The sequence below is a fragment of the Hemiscyllium ocellatum genome, chromosome 28 (assembly GCF_020745735.1).
Source record: "Hemiscyllium ocellatum isolate sHemOce1 chromosome 28, sHemOce1.pat.X.cur, whole genome shotgun sequence".
NCBI classification, from domain to species: domain Eukaryota; kingdom Metazoa; phylum Chordata; class Chondrichthyes; order Orectolobiformes; family Hemiscylliidae; genus Hemiscyllium; species Hemiscyllium ocellatum.
In genome coordinates this window covers 1988034-2013170 of record NC_083428.1, presented here as the reverse complement: position 1 = coordinate 2013170, position 25137 = coordinate 1988034, and the positions used below count along the sequence as shown (strand labels likewise).

Sequence of the window (25137 nt, the reverse complement as noted above, 5' to 3'; positions counted from 1 at the left end):
GGCAAATGGGACTAGTTTAGTTTGGGAACATGGTCAGCATGGACTGGTTAGACCAAAGGGTCTGTTTCTGTGCTGTATGACTCAATAACTGTGATGATCCGTGATAATTCAACACCATCCTTCCAGCCACTGAAACAGAGTTTGAAAATATCCCAAATCTCACCACTGCAACCTGAGAACTCAAAGTCCGTTTTGGAAACTTGGAACTAAAAAGCTGGTCCAGATCATCATTAACAATCTTATCAGGTTAATCAGCATCTTTATCGGAAAGGGAGTCTGCCACATCTACTTAGGCTCCAGTCCCACACCAGTGTAGCTAACTCTTAAATGCCCTCTGACCTGGTCGAGCACGACCCACAATTGTATCAAACCTACGAGGCAGCGATCTGTAGCAGTCACCCTTGGTTGTTTTGGATGGATAACCAATATCGAGAACAAAAGGGAACAGCTTTACATTTCCCAGAGTCTCCCAGTGGTACAGGGTGGAAATGAACATAGCTGTAAACCTATGTACCATGCACGGAGAACTGGATACCTCTGCTGTGGGAGAGCAGCTAATGGCTGGCCATTCCATCTCAGGGTCAGTGGGCTCCACATCCCCCCTGCCCCCTCTCCCTTGGTGGGTCTGATGACCAAGATTTCTGAGATGTTGTTACTGCAGGGACTCACCTTGCAGCAGGTAATCCGTAGCCTCACTCTCCACCTCCGGGAATAGCTGCTTTGTCTTCTGCAAGTATTTTAGCACAAAGACATTCGGAGCAAAATGGATCATGTTCTGCTCCCCACACCCAAAGGGGAGGCGGAGCAAGGTGTCCAGATTATTCAGTGTTGGACCCATCACATCACCTAAAAAACACAGCAAGGTACACCATAGTCAGACACACACAATTACATACGTGTACAGGCACACAGGGACACGCATACACACAGGGACACAGACACGCATATACAGAGGGACGCATACACAGAGGGACACAGGCATGTGTACACAGAGGGACGCGTACACACAGGGACACAGACACACATACACAGAGGGGTACGTACACAGAGGGACATAGACACGAATACACAGAGCGACGTACACAGAGGGACACAGACAAATGTACACACAGGGACACAGACATGCATACACAGAGGGACAAGTACACAGAGGGACACAGACACACGTACACACAGGGACAGACCCACGTGAACATGCACAGAGACAAACCATTCATTATCTATGCGTGTCACAGGACAATGATCAAAAACAAGGGTCCAGTCTGATTTCCCTCATTCCTCTTTAGATGAGGGTATTTGCAGTTTTCCCACCTGCCTCCTGGATGGAGGGATGAAAGCCAAACTGAGAGCGTGGATCCATCAGCAGCACTTAGAGCCATTAGCATGTAGATGCAACACACTCCATGAGCCTTTCAGACCCCACAGTCCGGACCATGGGGTTTGAAGGGGCACGGGCAGGAGGCACACATTCTCATTTACTGAAAACCTGGAGACTGTGGCCCCATTGTAACCTCAGCCTCCATCTCCCTGACCAGGAGCCTGGGATGTTAGCCAGGATCTCCTCCTCTTCATCCATGGACACGGTGTGGGCTCAGGATGGGTCACAGTTATGACACCTGCAGTAATTGAGGTATCTGCAAACAATCCCTGTCCCCTTAAAAGGAATCAGACTGGGCAGATCAACCCCAGGGAGAGTCAGCCCCTTCAGGAGAGAGAGGGGGAGACCCTGTACCCCAGGGAGAGTCAGCACCTTCAGGAGAGAGAGGGGGAGACCCTGTACCCCAGGGAGAGTCAGCACCTTCAGGAGAGAGAGAGGGAGAGACCCTGTACTCCAGGGAGAGTCAGCCCCTTCAGGAGAGAGAGGGGGAGACCCTGTATCCCAGAGAGAGTCAGCACCTTCAGGAGAGAGAGGGGGACCCCATACCCCAGAGAGAGACAGACTCCTCAGGAGAGAGAGGGGGACCCTGCACCCCAGGGAGAGTCAGACCCTTCAGGAGAGAGAGGGGGACCCCATACCCCAGAGAGAGTCAGACTCTTCAGGAGAGAGAGGGGGACCCTGCACCCCAAGGAGAGTCAGACCCTTCAGGAGAGAGAGGGGGACCCTGCACCCCAGGGAGAGTCAACCCTTTCAGGAGAAAAAGGGGACCCCATTCCCAGGGAGAGTCAGACCCTTCAGGAGAGAGAGGGGGACCCCGTAGCTATAATGTTGGGAGAGGCTCCAAAGGGGTGAGAGGAGGTTGGAGTGTGGGGCTCGGTTTAAGGTAAAGGCTGCATGTGAGAGTGGGGAACAGCAAGCTGCACAAGACAGAAAACGGATTTGAATTTGTCAAAGTAGAATACAGAGGACCCTCGATTATCTGAAGGTCACCAGCGGGGAGTATTTTGTTGGGTTAATCAAATTCCGGATAATCGAATGCCGGATAACACAAGCATTGGGATCTTGCGATCTTGTTCGAGTGACTAAAATCTTCTAAGCAATTAAATCAAAAATGCTGTGGGTGCTGGAAATCTGAAACAAACAGAAAATGCTGGAGAAATTCAGTAGGGTGGCAGCATCTGTGAAGACAGAGAGAGAGTGAGAGAGAGTTCCAAATAAGATCATACTCGATTTGAAACATTAACTCTGCTTTTCCCTGTCTCTCTCCAACACCTCATATTTATTGTTTGTGCATGAATGTTGAAGCTTTCTTTAATGCTGCCTATGTTCAGGAGTTACTGTATAGGGAGAAATGCAATGATAATAGCATGTAGTATATGATAGATATATAAAGAACATTATGCCAATTGTTAAATTTACATCTGAAATTGAGATGCAGTAAAACAGTTGCAAATACTTGGTTAATCTTTCAGATTTGCAAATATGTGATATTAATGCATTTACAGTGACCCCACCAGTTTGTCAAAGAGGTGTTCCTTATGATGGCTTTTGATGTGTTGATGTGTCTTAGTTAGTTTAAAACTGAATCTTTTGTTCCTAACTTGTGCTGTTATTTTGTACCAGGTTAAGTAATGTGGTGTTGAGGAAATCAATTCTTCCCTTGCATGTTGTGATCTTAAATTTAGTGAAGGGGCTGAAAAGTGAAGATAATAAAGAATTCTCCTCTGTGTGAAGCCAATTATCCCATATGACTGGACAGATACAGAAATTTTTATTTAAAAAAGATTACTTACAGTGCGGAAACAGGCCCTTCAGCCCAACAAGTCCACACCATCCCGCTGAAGCGTAACCCATCCAGACCCATTTCCCCTACATTTACTCCTTCACCTAACACTACAGGCAATTTAGCATGGCCAATTCACCTAATCTGTACATTTTTGGATTATTGTAACGATGTGACAAATTAGTGAGAATAAAAATCCAGCTCCTGAAAATCCAACAGTAGTCCCCAAGAATTAGAAAGCAGCCTTCAAGGAAAGCCTTGAAAAGGTAGAAAGCTATTTGGTGCCTGGAGTAACCTGCTGAGATACAGACCAAAGCCTGGGCCAGCTACTGTGAAGGCTATATTAGAGAAAAGTCACTGTTTCAGGTCCCCCCCTGCTGTAGTATTTGGGGGAATTGGAAACAGTGTCAAAGCCTTGGGGTGTACCTTTATCATGTATACTGCAAGTATCATATAATTGCAACTGTACTGAGTGTCATGTGTTGTTTGGAAAATCATTACTTGTATTAAACTTTTGATAACATCCAATTGAAATGACAATGGAATGCAAGTTTACAGATTTTGTAGAAATAAAGTTATCTTTTGGAAAAATGGCCAGACAGCCATCACCTATCTTGTTGTGACCACCACCACTCGCTCAGGCACTGACCCTGTGTCATGAGAGCCAGGGACCTCAGAGCATACATCAACAAGACAGCTGTAATAGACACACACTAACCCCCAAACCTGCCTAGCTTCATTATTAATCGTCCTTCAGTAAATGTCAGGGCAGTTTATTTTGTGACCTGTATTCAGTCCCATTTGACAAGTGCCCAAAGGCCAAGGTGAGTTTAGCCTGCGCTGTGTTCCTGTACCTATCATGGATGCAGTCGCTCTCTCAGACCCAGGGACGACATTGTGAGGCACTCCAAGAGTGAAGGCTTCGTTGTGGTTTTCATCCGATTCCTCTTTCCTCCAGATTTTGAATTCTCCCACTGAGCCCCATCCAGTTGAAAAGCCGATGTAATTGATCTCAAGGAGTCTGGTGACCGCCCACTCCACAATCAGGGACTGGTTTGATGGTTTTAAACCGTGCCCCACCTGGGAATGACACACAAGGAGGAGAGATACCTTCAGACACAAGGAGAGATACCTTCAGACACAAGGAGGAGATACCTTCAGACACATGAAGAGGAGAGATACCTTCAGACACACGAGGAGAGATACCTTCAGACACGAGGAGGAGGAGAGATACCTTCAGACACACGAGGAGGAGAGATACCTTCAGACACGAGGAGGAAAGATACCTTCAGACAGCCTGAACAGGATTTAACCTGAACACCTCCAGACAGCACAATGTCAACAAATGACCAACCAATGTCAACAAATTCAACTTTTTTTAACAAATTTCATCACGAGTCCTCAGGAACAAGTGGAGTTTTAATACAGAGGGAGCAGACAGTCTGCTAAAAGGTAAAGGAGCATTGCAGAGGTCAGCAAGGTTCAAGGGTCTCTTGTATTTTATCTCACTCACCTGGACAATGCCAGTCTTCCAGGAAATCCAGAAGTTTCGGAATTCATCCCAGGACAGGATCTGAGGCGTGTTTGCACTGACCACCGGCTCACCCATCTTGCTCACCGCAATCCACGTCTTTGTGTTCTGCCGTCCTCCGATCACAATCTCAATCATTTCTGCTGTGTCACGAGGTCCCGTCGACAAGGCAAAGTGAGCATCATTATGTGCCTTCACAGCTACGTCAAAGTGTACCTTCTTGGCTGGTTTCTGAATGTACTGGTACTCATACTTGTTCGGAGTGGAAATGTGAATCTTTTCTGAGAAGACAAACAGAGTAACTGTGGCCAGTTCTGGGCACCACATTTTGGGAAGGATGGAGAGAGTGAAAGTGGATTTACCCAAATAATGAGGAGGAATTCTAGTTCTATAGAAAGACCAGAGACACAGAGTGTTCCCTTAACAGCCGAGAAGGTAAAAGCGAGGTTTAATCAATCCGTTCAAAATCACAGGACAACTTTCAATGATGAAACAAGAAGATTGGTTACCAGCAGCTGGTGGGTCAGTGACCAGAGGAGGACAGATTGAAGGTAATTGTCAAAACAGCCCAAAGATTATGAGGAGTTTTTTTTTTAAAACACAATGTTGTTGTGATTAGGAATGTTGGGGGGGGGGGGGGTTAGCAGGAACTTTCAAAAGGGAATCGAGGAACTAAATGAAAGGGAAAGATTTGCAAGGAGTGGGGCTAAAGATGTGCGAATGGGACTAACTGAACAGCTCTTTCAAAAAGCCACCAAAGGCAAGATCTGTCAGAAATCTGTTAGAATTCTTTGAGGAGGTAAAAAGCAAATTAGATAAAAGAGAGCCACTGGATGGAATCCATTTGGATTTCCAGAAGGCCTTTGGTGTCACATGGGAGAATGCGAAATAAGATAAGCCCATGGTGTTAGGGGCAGAGTCCTGGCACTGTTGGGGTTTGGCTGACTGATAGGAGACAGAGAGAGGGGATAAAGGGACCTTTTTCAGGATGGCAGCTGGTGACTAGTGGAGGACCACAGGAGTTAGTGTTGGGACCACAACTAATCACATTATACATTCATATTTTGATGAAGGAACTGAAGGTATTGTTGCTATGTTTGTGGTGCAGGGACAGGAAGTGTTGAAGAAACAGGGAGGTTAAAGAAAGATTTGGACAGGCGAGGAGTGTGGGCAAAGAAGTGGAAAAGTGGGAGGTTATGCTCTTTGGTAGGAAGAATAGAGGCACAGACTATTTTCTAAACAGGTAACAGCTTTGGAAATTTGAAGCATAAAGGCACTTGGGAGTCCTAATTCAGGATTCTCTTAAGGTTAATGTGCAGGTTCAGTTGGCAGTTAGGAAGGTAAATGCGATTGCTAGAATACAAGAATAGAGATGTACTGCTGAGGCTGTATACAGCTCTGGTCAGACCATGTTTGGAACATTGTGAGCAGTTTTGGGAAGGACATACTGATGTTGGAGGGGGTCTAAAGGAGGTTGACAAGAATGACCCTGGGGATGAAGGGCTTGTCACAGGACTGGTTGACGACTCTGGGATGAGGGGAATCTAATTGAAACTGACAAAATACTGAGAGGTCTGGATAGAGTGAACATGGAGATGTTTCCAATAGTTGGAGAGACTAGGACCCGAAGTTATAGCCTCAGAGTGAAGGGACAATCCTTTAGAACTGAGATCAGGAGGACTTTCTTCAGCCAGAGGGTGGGGAATCTGTGGAACTCATTGCTGCAGAGAGCTGTGGAGGCCAGGTCATTAATATTTAAGACAGAGATAGATAAGTTCTTGATTAATAAGGGGGTCAAGGGTCACAGGGAGAAGACAGGAGAACGAGGTTGAGAAACATACCGGCCATGATTGAGCACAGGCGATGTCTCAAATGCCCTAATTCTGCTCCTATACCATATGGTCTATGATGTCAGCGGGCTGAATAGTCTTGATCTGGTCTAAGAGACTCTAAATTCTGAATAATAAGAATCTGAATCACAGACCAGCACCCTTAGGCTAGCTGGTAAATTAACCTTCCAATCTGGTCCCAGGTTTCACAGCCTGGGAAGAGCTTCAGTTCCTCAGTAGATGGTGCAAACTTCCTGAGCCAAAGGGGACCCCCTGGCCCTGCAACTGGCCAACATGCTGGAGATTCCCACAGCTTGTGTAGACCACTGTAGCACAGTGAGGGAGAGAGACTGCTCTCTGCAGATTATTGGAACACAAGATTCTGAAGAGTGGGGAGAAGCTGAAAGGCTAGATGTTGAGATGCTGTTCCCCCTTATGGAGGATCCTACAGTACAAGGCACAGTTTCAGAATAGGTCTCTCTTTTAAGATGGAGATGAGGAGGAATTTCTACTGATGGTCATTAACCAGATTTTAGGCAGATGTTTGATCACTAAGTGAGTCGCGAGTTACAGGTGACAGACAGGGAAGTAAAGGCCACACAGATTAATAAGTGAAGGAGTTGGCTCAATGGGTACAATGACAAGCATCTTACTGGCTGATTGGTTATGTTGGACATTCCCATGATGGTGCAAAATTCAGACAACCGAAGGGAACACTAACTTAATGCAAAGACTATTTTATCATGACTGAATTGTGACTGAAGAATGATTTGGATTTATTCTTCTTCTTCAGGTTTCTGCCTGAACACCCACTCCCAGCAACCAGACTGCCATCATGGCCAGAGCACTGAGAGGCTGCTCCCAAACAGCCCCACCCCAACCTGATCCACACCGGCCATCCAGCCAATGAGCCAAAAGGAGAAGGTATGAATAGTAACAATGTATTAATGGAGAAGCTAGATAAATATATGATGCAAAAGAATCGGATATGGTGACAGGGTGGGAACAGAAACACCAACATGGACCAGTTGGTGTCACTGCCCTGTCACTACAAATTTGACATAATGATCATCCTTAATGGAGAACAGCATCTCAAGGAATCGCAGAGAGGAGGGGTCTAAAGTTTGATCAAAACAGGCAGGCCTCAGCAGCAAAGGTCAAGGAGTTGAGAGGGAATTTCAGATCCAGAGAACAAACCCATCCCTGTGGGGTCCCACGATGACCCAATGCGCTCCAGGCAGCTCTATCGAGTCTGTAAGGATTCAAGCATCAGTCCCCACTGGAGACAGACCAATCCCCAGTGGATGCTGATCAGAAGCTGGGACCACAGCCGGTTTATTTCCCAGTCTCAGCTTGGGATACTGAATCCATAGAATCCCTACAGTGTGGAAACAGGCCCTTCGGCTGAACAGGTCCACACCAACCCTCCAAACAGGAACAAACCCAGACTCATTCCCATCCCCTATTATCCTACATTTACCCTGACTAATGCACCACACCTACACATTGCTGAACACTATGGGCAATTTAACACTGACAGGCAAAAATGAGGACTGTAGATGCGGAGATCAGAGTCTAGATAAGAGTGGTGCTGGAAAAGCACAGCAGGTCAGGCAGCATCCGAGGAGGAGGAAAATTGAAGTTTCAGGCCAGAGCCCTTCATCAGGAAGTTCACACTGCCAATCCACCCTAACCTGCACATCTTTGGACTGTGGGAGGAAACCCACACAGACATGGAGAATGTGCAAACTTCACACGGACAGTCACCCGAGGCTGGAGTCGAACCAGAGTCCCTGGCGCTGTGAGGCAGCAGTGCTAACCACTGAGCACCATGCCACTTTGATTCCATCCCCCTCTCTCTGTTTTTCTCTCTCTCTCTCTCACACACACACTATCCTGACAAACACAGAATGTGTGAGGTAAACTGAAAAACAGACAGCTGTGACTTGTCCCTCAGCCAATACCACAGACCAGCTATGTCCCACCTCATGTTCTTTGTGGGATCCAAATATAAATCACACAACACCAGGTTATAGTCCAACAGATTTAATTGGAAGCACACCAGCTTTTGGAGCGCTGCTCCTTCATCAGGTGGTAGTGGCGCTCTGAAAGCTAGTGCTTCCAATTAAACCTGTTGGACTATAACCTGGTGTTGTGTGATTTTTAGCTTTGTCCACCCCAGTCCAACACCGGCATCTCCAAATCATAATCCAAATATATCTCATTGGCTGTGGAGTACTTTGGGTTGTCCCACAGCCATGAAAGGGCGCTACAGAAATGAAGATCTTGGTTTCTGGGTTCAATGTCCATTTACACTTAGCAACTAAAATGCTTCAGGGCATAAAAGTAATTAACACAAACAGAGAATATTGTAAAATAATAATTCAAAACAGCAATAGACAATGGGTGTGTGTGTGTGTGTGTGTCAGCAATCAGAACAATGGTTGTGGTCACTAGTTTTTAGCAGCTGCATTGTGCACCCCAACCCCTCTCTGCTCATCAATTGCACACTGTTTACATACCATTGGGACAGAAGAAGACGCTGTAGGTGTACTCCCTGGGCAATCCTTCAGGCTGAGGAACAAAGAAAAAGTAAGAGAGGACAAAGAAGGAACATTGCATGAAGCCACATCACCAAGTCCTTTGGCACCAATTCACTCTTCACATTAGTAGCACAACCAAAGTCATTTATTTTCTGATGTTTTACGGGAATATTTTATAAAATCACAGGGGGCGTGGACAGGGTAAATAGCTAAAGTCATTCTACCAGGATAGGAAAGTCCAAAATTAGAGAGCAGAGGTATAAGGTGAGGGGGAAAGATTTAAAAGGGATCTAAGGGGCAACTTTTTCCACACAGATGATGGTGCATGTATGGAATGAGCTGCCAGAGGAAGTGGTGGAAGCTGGTACAATTGCAACATTTAAAAGGCATCTGGACGGGTATGTGAATAGGAAGGGTTTAGGGGGATATCGGTAAAATGCTGGCAAATGGGACTAGATTAGTTTCGAATATTTGGTTAGTATGGAGGAGTTGGACCAAAAGGTCTGTTTCCATTCTGTACAGCTCTAAGGCTCTATAATGAGCATAAATTCTCTTGCATCTTAAAACATTTCTATTCACAGCAGCAAAGTCCCATTTTAAAGGGACCAAGCATGTTAGCAACAGAGACCTCTGCAATACACTGGACAATCAAACACTCCTGGCTTTGTGAAAACAGTGACAACTCTCACTGTAATTACTGGCTGAACATTAAATATGTTGTCACCTCCACCAGCACTTGTCTCTTCACATAGTCCATCCCAGCTGGGCTCCTCCTGTCTGTGTAGCTCTCCTCCAGGTACTTGCTGTTCTTCAGGCTGTGTAGCCCTCCCTCACAGCAGCTGCTCTCACTGTAAGCAAACGCTTTGGCTGTAAACATGAAGTGACAGCCGTGTGAATGTGTTCTGACACAGTCTCATACAGAACACAATGATGACACTGAGCCCTGCCATTGCCAGCTGATGGTTTCTGCTCCACATTTCTCTCCCCTCAGTTTATGAAGCTTCTCCTTAAATGTATCTGCATTCTTTATGTGCTTTATCTTGACCACTCCCTGTTGGAGAAAATTCCATATTCTCAAACTTGTCTAAGGTCAGAAGTTTCTCTTGAATTCCCAATCAGATTTACTAATTATTGTCTTTGTCATCCAGCTTTAAATTCTTACATCAGTGCAAATATCCTTTCTACATCTGACTGTCAAAGAGACAGAAGCTCTGGGAAGTTGATGTCTGGTGGGCAGCCTATGTTGAGATCTACTCCCGTTGCTGAAGAGTGTGTTAGCCCTGGTATCCCGGCAGGGGGACACCGGAGACATCATTCCCCACTACTCCTGACCCCACCACCACATCCATTTACCATCCTCCACCCTGATCTCATCCCCAACCCCACATTCACCTCTGACCCCACAACCTCACACTCACCCAGAATCGTACTCATCCCTGACCCCTGACCTCACGCTCACCCCAGCACCCCCACTTGAACCCCCACCCCACTGCCAATTGCCCCATTTCCCCAGAAGGTATCTGCAGGGTGGGCTGGGCGAGGCAGGGGGTGGGGAGGCGTGGATTGGTCGTTAGCCCTCACCTGTGATATTGGCAGGGCCCAGTTCACTGAACGACAGGACGATGGAGGTCAGTTTCGTTTCCTCGGAGCTGATGCAGATCTTCCTGGTCAGGTGCCGTTTCCCCTGGTGACCGATGAATTTGATTCCTTTAGGAACAGTGATCTTCACATGAACCTGGTAGGGGTCAGGATGGGGATAATCATCAACACCATCAAGAGCATCCACAGACAGAGCCAGCTCGTTGCAAACTCCACCCATCCAGGAAGGGGCAGGTGCCACTCGGCCTGTTGAGCCTAATCTAGCGAATCATGGCTGACCATGTCTTCAAATTCATTTCCCCATCTTTACTCCTTTCCCCGAATCCCTTTACCTAAAATTAAAACCCACCAACCTGAGTATGGACAGCTCCCAGCTGCATTATTTGGTTCAGGTGAAAAGACAGAAATTGTTCTGGATTTCCACTCCCTTTTGGGTGAGAAAGTGATTCTTGTTCTCTCATTCATTCAGTGAATCACTGGCTGGACCAGAATTTACTGCCCATCCCTAATTACCCAGAGGGCAGTTATGGGTCAACCCCAATGCTGAGAGTCTGGAGTCACATAGGCCAGGGCAAGTAAGTTACCTTCCCTGAACGACAGGAGTGAACCAGGTGGGCTTTATGACCACTCCCAACCCCAATGATCTGCCCAACACTGAGTTCCCTGGGGGTTTATGGCATCGCCCCCGTGGGTCTCTCCATCAGTGCCAAGCCCCGTACACACAGCAGACCTCCCCGTACCTCGGCACAGCTCGGAAGGTAGTTGTAAACAGTCACTGGGATCTTGGTTTGTTCCCCACGGATCACATGATACGGCAGAGTGAAATCCACAAAGAAAGGTTTGAATGTGCGGAGCTCCGTGGCTTTAGCAAGTCCAAGCCCACTGTCCTGGGACAGACTGACTGCCTCAGTTACCCAGGTGGTGATGGAGTCTGGGATCTCGACAAGTAAACGAGCTTCTCCAGTGGTGTCACTGTCAATGGGAGGTAAAGGAAATGAATCAGTGGTTAGTCATCGACTTCCCTCACTATCAGCTGTCAGTTCACATCATCTACAAACTCACAGCAGCTCTGTCATGCAGCTACAAGAGGTTTCACACAACAAAGTGAGCACATACAGATGCAGCAATTAATCCTCCTCATGGAGCTTTGGGCTGCTCTTCAGGAATGATGCAGAGAAAAAGAAAAACCAACATCTCCACAAAGGCTCTACTCATCTTGGGATGTCTACAATGGTTTATAGGCCAGGAGATGCTTTTAAACCAAGATCACTGCTGTAAAGCAGAAAAAGAAACCTTTAGGGACATCAGCTAACTGAAGGGCAGAAGGCTACACAGAGTGTGACACAACAGGATGCTGCCAGCAGTGTACAGAGTGAGAGACAGTGGGAAAGGTGTGCACTGAACAACATGTCACTCAGCAAGTTAACATGCAGCCACTGAAGAATTTCTGCTTTATTTAATTTCTTCGGTAGGCCTTTACTGCAAGGGGTCGTGGGACAGGAACAAGAAGATCCTGCTGAAAAGAGAGAGCGCTTTGGAATGAAGGCTAATCTCATTCAAACTCTGCAGACCAAGGTGACAATTTTTCAGACACAAAGCTCTTAGAATTAGCGGAATATGGAATAGTCGCAAACAGAAGAGGTGGTGTGGGTGACCATGACAAGTTGGAGAATGAAGAGGAATTTCTTCCTTTGGAAGGTTGTGAGTTTTAGTAACTGTTGACCCCACACAGCTGGGGGTGCTCAGATTGAAGGCTGGGATCAATAGAAAAGTTTTGCTCTCCCAGATTTGTGGGACTGAATGGCCACAGCTGAGGCCTCCCCCTTCCCTCCCCACAGACAGCTCTGGCTACAACCTCTTGAAGATTTCGCAGCCTGTTATATTAAGTGGGTGGCACCTTGACATTTTCTCATGCCCACAGGTAGTTCCTGTGTGCAGTTTTGAATAAAGGAAGGGGGTTAGTTGTTATGGGACCTGGTTATTTGGAGGGGGCGAGGGGACATGGGACTGAGAATGAGCAAAAGCCTTTAAGCAACACAGCAATAAACTTCACAGTGAATTAGAACCCGACGGACAACTACATCAAACGTGGCCAACCTCTCCGAGACCCAGGCTTGCAGAAACGGATCCCAGAGGCCGTACCTGATGTTGAGGCAATGCCAGATCCAAGTTTCTGGAAAGAAAGTTCTTTTCCTCTTCTCAACTCTGAGCAGGAAAAAAAACCAAAATAAGTGTTTGAGGGGCACAGCCAGTCAGTGAGCAACAAAGTGGAGAACACTGAAATGAATAGTGAAATCTCTCTCAGACACCTTCACTCTCATCCCCTGGGTACTTACAGGATGAATACAACATAGAACACAGAGAAGTATATCACAGAACAGGCCCTTCGGCCCACGATGTTGTACCGAGGATTATTCCTAACCTAAAATAAAATAACCTAACCTATGCACCCCTCAACTCACTCCTCTTCATCTGCATGTCCAGCAGTCGCTTAAATGTCCCCAATGACTCTGCTACCACCACCACAGCTAGCAATGCGTTCCATGCGTTCACATTTGGCTGTCTGGATTCAAAATTGGTTTGCTGACGTCTACCTCTGACCTTCCTCCTAATATCTTAAAAGTATGATCCCTCGTGCCAGTCAATCCTGCCCCGGGGAAAAATCTCTGGCTACTGACTCTATCCATGCCACTCACTATCTTTATACCTTGATCAGGTCACCTCTCTTCCTCCTCCTCTCCAGAGAGAAAAATCCGAGCTTAGTCAACCTTTCTTCATAAGACAAGCCCTCCAGTCCAGGCAGCATCCTGGTAAACCTTCTTTGCACCTTCTCCAAAGCCTCTGTATCTTTCCTATAGTACGGCGACCAGAACTGGACACAATATTCCAAGTGTGGTCTCACCAGGGACTTGTAGAGCTGTAGCAAAACCTCACGGCTCTTAAACTCGATCCCCCTGTTAATGAAAGCCAAAACACCATATACTTTCTTAACAACCCTATCCACTTGGGTGGCAACACTGAGGGATCCATGCACTCGAACACCAAGATCCCTCTGTTCTTCCACACTGCCAAGAATCCTGTCTTTAATCCTATATTCAGCATTCGAGTTTGACCTTCCAAAATGCATCACTTCACATTTATCCAGGTTGAATTCCATCTGCCATTTCTCAGCCCAGCTCTGCACCCTGTCTATGTCGCACTGCAACCTGCAACAACCCTCGATACTATCAACGGCACCTCCACCCTTCGTGTCATCTGCAAATTTACTAAGCCACCCCTCAACCTCCTCATCCAAGTCATTTATAAAAACTACAAAGAGCAGAGCCCTGTGGGACACCACTCACCACTGACCTCCAGGCAGAATACTTTCCATCGACAACCACTCTCTGCCTTCTGTCAGCCAACCAATTCTGAATCCAGACGGACAAATCTGAATATTTGAATATCTCCAATCCCCACTGCACCAATCAACACAATGGACCCAGACACACTCTATTCATTCCAAATTCCACAGCCAGAAAGTCAGACCTTCAAGCCACACTCTAGGAAATTCAACTCAAAACCAAAGCAGTTATCACACGGTCAGTGCCGAGGGAGTGCCGCACTGTTGGAGGGTCAGTGCTGAGGGAGTGCTGCACTGTCGGAGGGTCAGGGCTGAGGGAGTGCCGCACTGTCGGAAGGTCAGGGCTGAGGGAGCGCCGCACTGTCGGAAGGTCAGGGCTGAGGGAGCGCCGCACTGTCGGAGGGTCAGGGCTGAGGGAGCGCCGCACTGTCGGAGGGTCAGTGCTGAGGGAGCGCCGCACTGTCGGAGAATCTGTGCTGAGGGAGATGCCGCACTGTCAGAGGGTCAGTGCTGCACTGTCAGAGGGTCAGTGCTGGGTGAGCGGCACACTGTTGGAGGGTCAATGCTGAGGGAGTGCCACACTGTTGGAGGATTAGTATCAAGGGAGTGCTGCACTGTCGGAGGGTCAGTGCTGACGGAGCGGCGCACTGTTGGAGGGTCAGTGCTGAGGGAGCGGCGCACTGTTGGAGGATTAGTGTCAAGGGAGTGCTGCACTGACAGATTTGTAGTGTTTCAATTAAATGTCAATACAAGGGGAATATTGTTGCAACTGTCAGATAAGTGGATAAATGAGCAGAAACAGAATCCTACTCATGCCACAGCACCTGGCTGGAGCTTTTTCTAAAGGTTGTTGAAATGTTCCCACTTCCCAAAGCCTAGCAGCATTTCCTTGTGAACTGTATGATGCTTCTCACAGCTCCAGCTCCCTCGAGACTGTTTCATGGACTAAGCAGTATCACTGTTATCAAAAAGGTTTTGTTCCACCTGCAATGGCCAGCATCACACTAACTGTTAATAGAGATTCCTCAGCTTTACCACAAATAGTTAGGTGTCAGAGAAACGGACAGATTGCAGCGGGAGGAAGGAGGTCTCTCCTACCTGGGAACTATCCTCGGATTGAGTGCTGCCACCAAGGTGCCTGTGAGAGGCTGGAATGCTACCACTGCCTCATCGGTGTACATGCCTCCAGTCTGTCTATGGTTCAGGCTTACAACGTCTGTCATCACCACAAGACCCGTTTCCTAGGCAAGCAATAAAGTACAGGTCACTCAAAGATCGTCCAGAGTTCACCAACCTTGCTCCAAATTAGGACTGACTGTCTGACAGACACATTGAATGGATTCCGTGGCCCAAAGGACACAGATAGAACATGGGATGTGAGACAGAGAGTGGTAGGGGAACGGGATTGTGTGTTTAACCTCATCCCTTGTGACCACACCAACACCACACTGTCTAACTTTCATCTCCATAAGCATGTGGGTGAAAGACACTCCCAAGCCTGCACACAGAGGACAGTAGTCAGAGGGGAGTGACCAACCAGGTGCATCCACCGGGAGTGACCAACCAGGTGCATCCACCTGGAGTGAGTTCAGACAAAAGGGAAGCAGTCAGACCATGAGCTGCAATGCGAGTGATCAATACACTGATCACACTTGCTACAGCCACAGTCCAATATCCAGCCTGACCAGTCAGCATGGACAGAGTTCATCACAGCTCACATAGTGACCACAAAGTGGGTAATGCAGCTTTTAACTGGTCTCATGGACCACTGGTTTAATTGGGAACTTACACGCAATTATTCCTGCTGAGAAACATCATTTTTGAGCTCTGATTGAAATTAAGCAGGACAAGGGATTTACTCACTGATTTGCTGCCTAGAATCAACCCGTACCCTAGTGAGAGTCAGTCTGGTGAGGGGGAGCCCGTACCCCAGTGAGAGTCAGTGTGTGTGGGGGAGCCCGTACTCCAGTGAGAGTCAGTGTGTATGGGGGAGCCCGTACCCCAGTGAGAGTCAGAGAGTGAGAGGGGGACCCTGTACCCCAGTGAGAGTCAGTGTGTATGGGGGAGCCCATACCCCAGCGAGAGTCAGTGTGTGTATGGGAGCCTGTACCTCAGGGAGAGTCAGTGTGTGTGTGGGAGCCTGTACCCCAGAGAGAGTCAGTGTGTGTGTGCATGGGAGCCTGTACCTCAGTGAGAGTCAGTGTGTGTGTGGGAGCCTGTACCTCAGTGAGAGTCAGTGCGTGTGGGGGACAGTGGGAATTGGAAAAACCAACAGGGAGCTGAAGTACTTGGTGCTTACGCTGAAAGCAAAGTGGGCGTCCTTGGTGATATCCCAGTGCCAGGGGAAAACCGAGGATCTCCTCCGCCGTCGCCGTGACGATAGCCCAGGCCACCAGAAGTGACCATCATCCTTCGGAATTCCAAAAGCGTCCGAAACATCGTAACTAGCCAACTCCTGAAATATCTGAGGAATGATCAGATCGGGTTAAAGGTCAGCTGAAGGGGGGGGGGGGAGGGGGAGGGAGAGATACAAACAGTGGCTATGCCATGCACAGGGAAGGACAGGAAGTTGGGACAGTCTGTGTCCATGTCTATCCCTCGATATTCCTGCTGTCTGCCTCTGGGAGTCATTGAAACCTCTTGTGAATAGTTAGAAGATTAAAAGCCCTACATCCCTACAGTGTGGAAACAGGCCCAACAAATCCACGCCAACCCTCCGGACAGTAACCCACCAAAAACCATTCCCCTACCCCCGACTAATGCCCTTAACCCACACATCCCTGAACACTATGGGCGTCCCTGCGCGATTGGATTGTGGGAGGAAACCAAAGCATCCGGAGGAAACCCATGCAGATATAGGGAGAATGTGCAAACTCCACACAGACAGTCACCCGAGGCTGGAATCAAAGCCGGGTCCCCGGCACTGTAATGCAGCACTGCTAAGCACTGAGCCACCGTGCTGCCGTGTCTTGACAGGCTCTGATGTGACCAATGTCTGCACAATTTAATCAAAGTTGTACACACACCACCTCACTGTCATAAACTGAGGACAAACTGCACAGAATGAGCTTGAAGTGTTTACTTTTTCTATTTTAACTTAGTTTTCCAATCAACTCATTCAGGGATGTTATTACTCACCTCTGAAGCAAGTGGGACGTGAACCTGGGGCTCCCAGTCCATGGTCAGAGACACTACCACTGCGCCATAAGAGGACCCCAGAATTAGCTTGAATTTACTCATGTACCCCTTACCACTATGGGCAATTTAGAATGGCCAATTCACCTGACCCGCACATCTTTGGACTGTGGGAGGAAACCCACGCAGACACGGGGAGAACATGCAAACTCCACACAGTCAGTCGCCTGAGTCGGGAATTGAACCCGGGTCTCCAGGCGCTGTGAGGCAGCAGTGCTAACCACTGTGCCACCGTGATCTAATTGGTTTGAAGGAGTTGAAATGATTAAAGCTGTTAAGAGGGTCATTGGAGAGAAATGATTCTCTCTGGTGTGGAGGGAGAGAGGAGTCCAGAACAAGGGGCATAAACTTCAAAATCAAGCTACTCCATTCAAGGGTGAAGTGTGGGAGCATTTCCTCACGGGGGGGTGATCTGAAGCTGTCTCGTTGAGGTAGGAGAGCAACTGAAAATTTCAAATGGAGCTGAAAAGGTCATTGCTGGCGAAATGGGATTGAGGGTTAGAGTTAGGGTTAGGGTACAGAACTGAAGCAGGTAGATGGTGTTAAGATGCACATTAGCTTGGATCTAACTGAATGGTAGAACAGGGCAAACAGGACCAAGGAAAATCCCAAAGCTTTTTATATGTATATAAGGAGCAAAAAAAGGTAGCTAGGGCAAGGGTAGGTCCACTCAACAACAAAGGAGGGAATTTACATGTGGACCCAGAGGATATAGGCGAGGTCCTTACCAAATACTTTACCTCAATATTCACAAAGAAAGACATGAGGAATGGTGAGTCTCAGGGAGGGGAGTGTTGATATTCTAGAACATAGCAATATAGAAAAAGTGCCTTGGAGTGTTAAGGAGGACAAGTCTCCAGCAGAGGGAGGCTGATGAGAAAATTTCTGGGGCCATGTACAAAATTTTTGTATCCTCTTTTGCCACAGGAGAGGTCCCAGAAAACTGGAGAATAGCCAATGTTGTTCCTTTGTTTAAGAAGGGAAACAGGCATAATCCTGGAAATTACAGGCTGGTGAGCCTTACATCAGTGGTAGGGAACTTTCTGGAGAAGGTTCTTAGGGATAGGATTTACTTGCAATTATTAGCGATAGGCAGCATGGCTTTGTGCGGGGTTTGTAACGCCTCACAAACTTGATGGAGTTTTTTGGGGAAGTGATGAAGGTGATTGATGAGGGCAGGGCAGTAGACATTGTCTGAGTGAATGCCAGCAAGGCCTTTGACAAGATCCCTCACGGCAGGCTGATAAAAAAGGTGAAATCACATAAGATGGGTAACTGAACTGGCTTAGAGGAGAAAGTGAGGACTGCAGATGCTGGAGATCAGAGCTGAAAATGTGTTGCTGGAAAAGCGCAGCAGGTCAGGCAGCATCCAAGGAGCAGGAGATTCGATGTTTCGGGCATAAGCCCTTCTTCAGGCTTATGCCCAAAACGTCGAGTCTCCTGTTCCTTGGATGCTGCCTGACCTGCTGCGCTTTTCCAGCAACACATTTTCAACTGAACTGGCTTAGTCAGAGAAGGCAGGCAGTAGTGGTGGAAGGATGTTTTTCTGACTGGAGATCTGTGCCCAGTAGTGTTCTGCAAGGATCAGTGCTGGGACCCCAGTTGTGTGTAATGTTTATAAATGATTTGAAGGAGAATGTCGGTGGCCTGATTAGTAAATTTGTGGATGATAGAAAGATTGGGAGGGGGGCTGCAGATAGTGAGGAGGATTGACAGAGGACACAACACGATATGGAAAGGTCGGAGACTTGGGCGGAGGAATGGCAGATGGAGTTTAATCCAGAGAAATGTGAAGTGATGCATTTTGGGAGATCTAATGCAGGAGGGACGTTTACAGTCAAAGGCAGATCCCATAGTAGCATCAACGTACAGAGGGATCTAGGCGTACTGGTCCACAGAGCCCTGAAAGTGGCAACACAAGAGGATGATGTGGTCAAGAAGGCATACAAAATGCTTGCCTTTATCAATCGGGGTATAGAGTATAAAAATTGGGAAAACACATTGTAGCTGTCCAGAATTTTAGTTAGGGCACGTTTGCGTACAGAATATTGCGTACAGATTACCAGAAGGATGCAGGTTCTATAGAGGGTACAGAAATGGTTTTCCAGGATGTTACCTGATTTGGAGGGTATTAGCTACGAGGACAGTTTGGAGAAGCTTGGTTTGTTGTCACTTGAATGTTGAAGGCTGAAGGGGTGAGCTGACAGAAGTTTACAAAAGGCTTGGAGAGTATGCCAAGCAGGCTACGATAAAAGGTAGGGAGGAGGGACTTAGGGGAGGGGCGTTGGAAATGCGGTAGGTTGAAGGAGGTCAAGGTGAGGGTGATAGGCCGGAGTGGGGGTGGGGGCGGAGAGGTCGGGAAAAAGATTGCAGGTTAGGAGGGCGATGCTGAGTTCGAGGGATTTGACTGAGACAAGGTGGGGGGAGGGGAAATGAGGAAACTGGAGAAATCTGAGTTCATCCCTTGTGGTTGGAAGGTTCCTAGGCAGAAGATGAGGCGCTCTTCCTCCAGCCGTCGTGTTGCTATGGTCTGGCAATGGAGGAGTCCAAGGACTTGCATGTCCTTGGTGGAGTGGGAGGGAGAGTTAAAGTGTTGAGTCACGGGATGGTTGGCCAAAGCGCCTGTTTTTTTAGATTAGATTACTTACAGTGTGGAAACAGGCCCTTCGGCCCAACAAGTCCACACCGACCCGCCGAAGCGCAACCCACCCATACCCCTACATATACCCCTTACCTAACACTACGGGCAATTTAGCATGGCCAATTCACCTGTTCCTGTGCTGTACTGAACTGAATGGCCTTCAGTTGCTATGTAACAGAGAGCTCTGTTCTGAAATGTCCGTCAAAGAGGAACAAAGTTTGATACCTTGTCAGTGGTGAGCTGGAAGCCCGGTTTTAATAAATACACACTCTTGTCCACAGTCGCAACACAAACACAGGACCGTGGCTCCCCTTTCACTGCAACCCTGACAAGGTCACCAGGAACTGTCTTGTTGGCAGAAAGTGAGATCGATACCTAAACAGTCAACAAAATAAAGGAAGATGTGAATCTTTCACATCGAGATACTCTCCAAGACCAACTGACTACCCTTCCCAGTTGAAGCTACCCTTACCCTAACTTACACCAAATACAGTTTCCCCAACTCCCTGTATGCACTGACTTAATGTGGCCCTGGCATCAGCAATGCCTCAGTTTTGAAAATTCTCAACCTTACTCTTAAATCTCTTCATGGCCTTACACCTCCTTATCTCTGTCATCTTCTCCACTCCACAACCCTCTGACCTCTGCACTTTCCAAATCCCAGTCCCTTACCATCACTGATTTGCAATATTGTCTAATCAACCTGTTCAGAGATGTTATTGCATGCTTAAACCTTGAAGGGGGACTTGAACCTGGATCTCATGGCTCAGAGATGTGGACACTGCCCTGCACAAGAAGATTCCTCTCCCACTCCCTTTTATTCACTTGCCACGAACAGCTGTCAGCCTTCAGTTCCCTGAGCTTGGGAATCCCTTCCTTTAACTTCTTTGCCTCTCTTTCCTCCTTTTACATGCTCCTTAATATTGACATTTGATCAAGCTATTGGTCACCTGTCCTGATAGTTCATGAGGCTCAGTATCAGATTCTGTTTCATGAAGTTTCAATCAAGCAGCTTGGGACAGGTTACAGGTAAAAATTGCTATCTGAACGCAAGTTGTCGTCTAGTAGTTGTTATGTACTCACCTTATTCTGATAGGTTGGTTGGATTGGGATTTGGATACTGTCAGTGATGCCCTCGCCATTCTCCCGGACATAATAGACAAGCAGCCGAGTGAGCGGCAACATGCTGTGTGTGACAGTGAACCGTAGGGACGTGCTGCATATATCCACCTCACTGGCTGAAGACCTGGACTGATCTGAGGAGAATGCAGCAATTTCAGCTCATTTCAACTCCCACATTTCCTGATGCTCTTCAAATATTGCAGAATCACACATCCCAGAATGAGGCCATATAGCTTGTGTTGTCATTTTGAAGACCAATCCAATTAATCTGATGCCATGCCCTATTCCACACTTCTGGATGGTTTTCTCAGATTGCTAATTAAAAGAAAAATTACCAAGCACTACCCCCCCCCCATCACTAAAATTTACTCAATACATTTCCTAATCAGCCTGCCCATACATGTTATGACACACCTCCGGAGCAGGTGGGATTCGAACCCAGGAATTCTAGCCCAGAGGTAGGGGCATAACCACAACCCCTTCTCATTTACTCCTTTTACTTAAGAGTCAAGCATATTGCAGCAGGCCTGGAGTCACATGTAGGCCAGACTAGGTAAGGGAGGCAGATTTCCTTCCCTCAAGGACATCAGTGAATCTGATGGGGTTTTTTATTCACTCATCAGAATACTGGCCTCTGGATTACCAGTCTGGTGAGGTGACCACTCCACCTCTATCTCATTACCTAGAAATATTTTAATCAAACTGTTCAGATGTTGTGGTTCTGCTCGCCGAGCTGGAAGTTTTTGCTGCAAACGTTTCGTTCCCTGGCTAGGGAACATCATCAGTGCTGTTGGAGCCTCGTGTGAAGCGCTGCTTTGATGTTTCTTCCGGTATTTGTATTGGTTTGTTCTTGCCGCTTCCGGGTGTCAGTGGCCGGAAGAAACATCAAAGCAGCGCTTCACACGAGGCTCCAACAGCACTGATGATGTTCCCTAGCCAGGGAACGAAACGTTTGCAGCAAAAACTTCCAGCTCGGCGAGCAGAACCACAACAACGGATACCCGAGCTACAAATCTTCAATCAGAGTTTAAACTGTTCAGAGATTAGGATACACCTCTGGAATAGGTGGCACTTGAACACAGACCTTCTGGCTCAGAAGTAAGGGCACTACAATGACACAAGAAGAGCCCCACTCATTTATGATGTCAAGGCCCTTTGGGATTTTGAAAAGCTGCTGTAAATCCCTCTTTATCCTTCCTTGTTCAAGGGGGAACAATTCCATCCTATCCTGTATGAGTCAGGAGGAGGTTAAACTTTCTGCCACATCTCACTAGCTTGTCCAGGCTATGTCAATGAAAACTCACCATTCCCCTTTCCTGAGGAGGTTAATAAAGGAACATCTGTAACTCTGGGTAACCTTAATCTGTGTATGGTTTGAGCAAATCAAATTAGCAACAATATCGTAGAGGAGAAATTCCTGGGGAGCATAGGGATAGATTTCTGGACCAGTTTGCTGAAGGACCAAGTAGAGAACAGGCCATCCTCGACTGTGTATTGTGCAATGAGAAAGGAATAATTAGCAATCTAGTGCTGAGGCCCCTGAGGGAACAGTCACTATAACATGATAGAATTCCTTGGCTAAGAAAAGGGAAATAAATGATGAGGATAAGCTTGCAGGGAATATAAAAACTGACTGTAAAAGTTTCTGTAAGTTTGTGAGAGGAAGAAGATTGGTGAAGACACTTGTAGGTGCCTTACAGTCAGAAACAGGAGTATTTATAATGTCTGACCAACTCAATACATGTCTTAGTTCCCAGTTCACAAAGGGCAACACAAATAACATACAGAAATGTGAGGGTACACAGGACCCAGAGGGAGTAACAGAAGGAAATCAGAATCAGTAGGAAAATGGTTTTGGGAAATTAGTGAGATTGGAGGCCAATAAATCCCTAGCCCTAATAATCTACATCCCAGAGTTCAAAGGAAGTGGCCCGAGATATAGTGGACGCATTGATGGTCATCTTCCAAGGTTCTGGAACTGTTCCTAAAGACTGTAGGTTAACCAATCCAACTCATCTTTTTAAAAAAAGTACAGAGAATCAGCTTGATATCAGGAGTGGGAAAAATGTTAGAGTTCATTTTAGAAGATTAATAGCAGAGCAGGTGGAAGACAGTGTACAGATTTACAAGGAGGAAATAATTCTTGACACATCTGCAATTCTCAAAGGATGTAATTGGCAGAACTGATGTGCGGGACCCAATGGTTGTGGCTTATTGGACTTTCAGAAATTAAAGCACTGGGATTGGGGACAAAAATTACTGGCAAAACTCAATAGGTTCGATGGCATCTGTGGGAAGACAGCAGAGTTAATGCTTCAAGTCTAGTGACTTCACCAAAAGTGTTTTGAGATGGACAGAAAACTGATTAAAAGCAGTAGGAATAAACTGATCTTTTCCAATTGGCAAAGTGCCAATTGTCAGTGCTTGGTCAGCAACCATTTACAAAATATATTCAAGATTTAGATTAGGGAACAAAATGTGATACCCCCAAATCTGCAACGACACAAAGCCAGGTGGGAGGGCGAGCTGTGAGGATGCAGAGTAATTTGGAGAAGCTGAGTGAGTAGACAAATGCTGTATAATGTGGATAAATGAGAGGTTATTCACTTTGGGATCAAAACAGGGAAGCAAGCTTAACGGAGCGGCTAAATTGAGAGGGGGGAAAATGTGGAACGACACTTGGCTGCCCTTATGCACCAGTCACTGAAGGTAAGCATTCAGGCGTAGCAGGGGGTAAAGGCAGTGAATGGTAAGTTGGTTTTTATAGTGAAAGGATTCGAGTGCAGAAGCAGGAATGTCTCGCTGTTTTGATCTCCTTATCTGAGAAGGGTCCTCGATACAGAGGGAGTGCTGCAAAGGCTCACCAGACAAATTCCTGAGATGGTAGAACTGATGTATGAGGAAAGGCTAAATCAATTAAGATTACATTTGCCGGCTTTCAGAAAAATTAGGATTTTTCTTGGCTTCCCTCCCGATCAGGACCAGGCACAGTAGATGCAGGAAGGACATTGCTGATGGCCAGGGAATTCAGAACAATGGTTACTGTCTAAGGTTAAGGAGTAAACCATTTAGAATAGAGATTAGGAGGAATTTCTTCACCCAGAATGGTGACCCTGTGGAATTCTCTCTCACAGGAAGTGGTTGAGACTAAATTGTGATTTCAGTAAAGAGTTAGATACAGCACTTGGGGCTAAAGGGATGAAATGATTTGGGGGTGAAGTGGACAATAGGCTGTTGAGTTTTGGATAATCACCATCATCTTATTGAATGGTGCAGTAGGCTCAAAGGGGCCGAATGGCCTATTCCTGCTCCTATTTTCTAAAGGCCATGAACAGATGATTCATTAAACCGACAGCGCACGGCCACATAACAAAGAGCGCAATTATCCAACTGGGGGGGGGGGTGTCCATGAAATTATAACATCTTCCTCTGACCAAGGGTTCAACAACCAATGAAATGCAACTTCCAATTCCCCTCTACCTCTGTCCTGCTGCTTCTCTCGCTTTGTTTTCCTGCTATCTGCTCTTCTCTATCCCTTCCTCCCTTTAACTCACAGCTCTGTGCAGATTGTTTCTTCTTGTCGAAGGTGACTGTAGCTCTCTTGCTCCGTTGCTGAGTGACACTCGCTGGTTGCCTTCCTGTTTTCACAATGCTTCCCCGTGATGCAAGCTCATAGTGCAACGTGAAGTCACAGGAGCAGGTGGATTTCAGGGGAATTTCAGCTTCCTCCCCGACCTGGAAACATGAAAGCACAACAAGATTTCTGTTGAGTTTTATCTAAGATGAGTAAGTCTAAACTAACAAACTGGCCACTGCTATGGACCACCCAGGGAGACACTGTCACAGAGGACAGGAAGGGTCAAGTGTCCAGCTCCAGTCTGGGCTCTGCTTATTGGTCAGTCTGCAGCAGTGAGGGTCACTAATGGCCTCATCACACCGGGCTCGAAAAAGAAGAATCTGACCCATGGACGCCAGCCCAGATCAGAGTCCGGTTAATAACAGGTGAATTGCTCCAGGGAAGTGAGTCCAGTCACTTTTATTGACATGTGCACATGCAGTATTATTTCAGAGTTTATAGATAAAACAGAAGCCAAGTGTAGTAAACAATGAGGCGGATACTAACAGACTTCAGGGAAACAGGCTGGCATGGCAGATGAAGTTTGGTGGGAATAA

The 25137-nt window shown here is 47.0% G+C and overlaps 1 protein-coding gene across 2 annotated transcripts in view; it reads right to left on the bottom strand.

Moving 5' to 3' along the window:
• The window catches only part of cpamd8 (C3 and PZP like alpha-2-macroglobulin domain containing 8), a 158073-nt gene that overhangs the window by 74226 nt on the left and 58710 nt on the right, over positions 1–25137 (bottom strand). For both annotated transcript variants that reach the window (XM_060845992.1, XM_060845993.1), the window contains exons 14-26: positions 24519–24699; positions 20926–21098; positions 20068–20217; positions 16306–16470; positions 15105–15247; positions 12806–12868; positions 11404–11635; positions 10646–10799; positions 9789–9931; positions 9044–9095; positions 4675–4973; positions 4016–4241; positions 670–846 (exon numbers count right to left, since the gene is read on the bottom strand). In XM_060845992.1, coding sequence (XP_060701975.1) covers positions 670–846; positions 4016–4241; positions 4675–4973; positions 9044–9095; positions 9789–9931; positions 10646–10799; positions 11404–11635; positions 12806–12868; positions 15105–15247; positions 16306–16470; positions 20068–20217; positions 20926–21098; positions 24519–24699 — 2158 coding nt within the window. The remainder of the gene's footprint in view (positions 1–669; positions 847–4015; positions 4242–4674; positions 4974–9043; positions 9096–9788; positions 9932–10645; positions 10800–11403; positions 11636–12805; positions 12869–15104; positions 15248–16305; positions 16471–20067; positions 20218–20925; positions 21099–24518; positions 24700–25137) is intronic.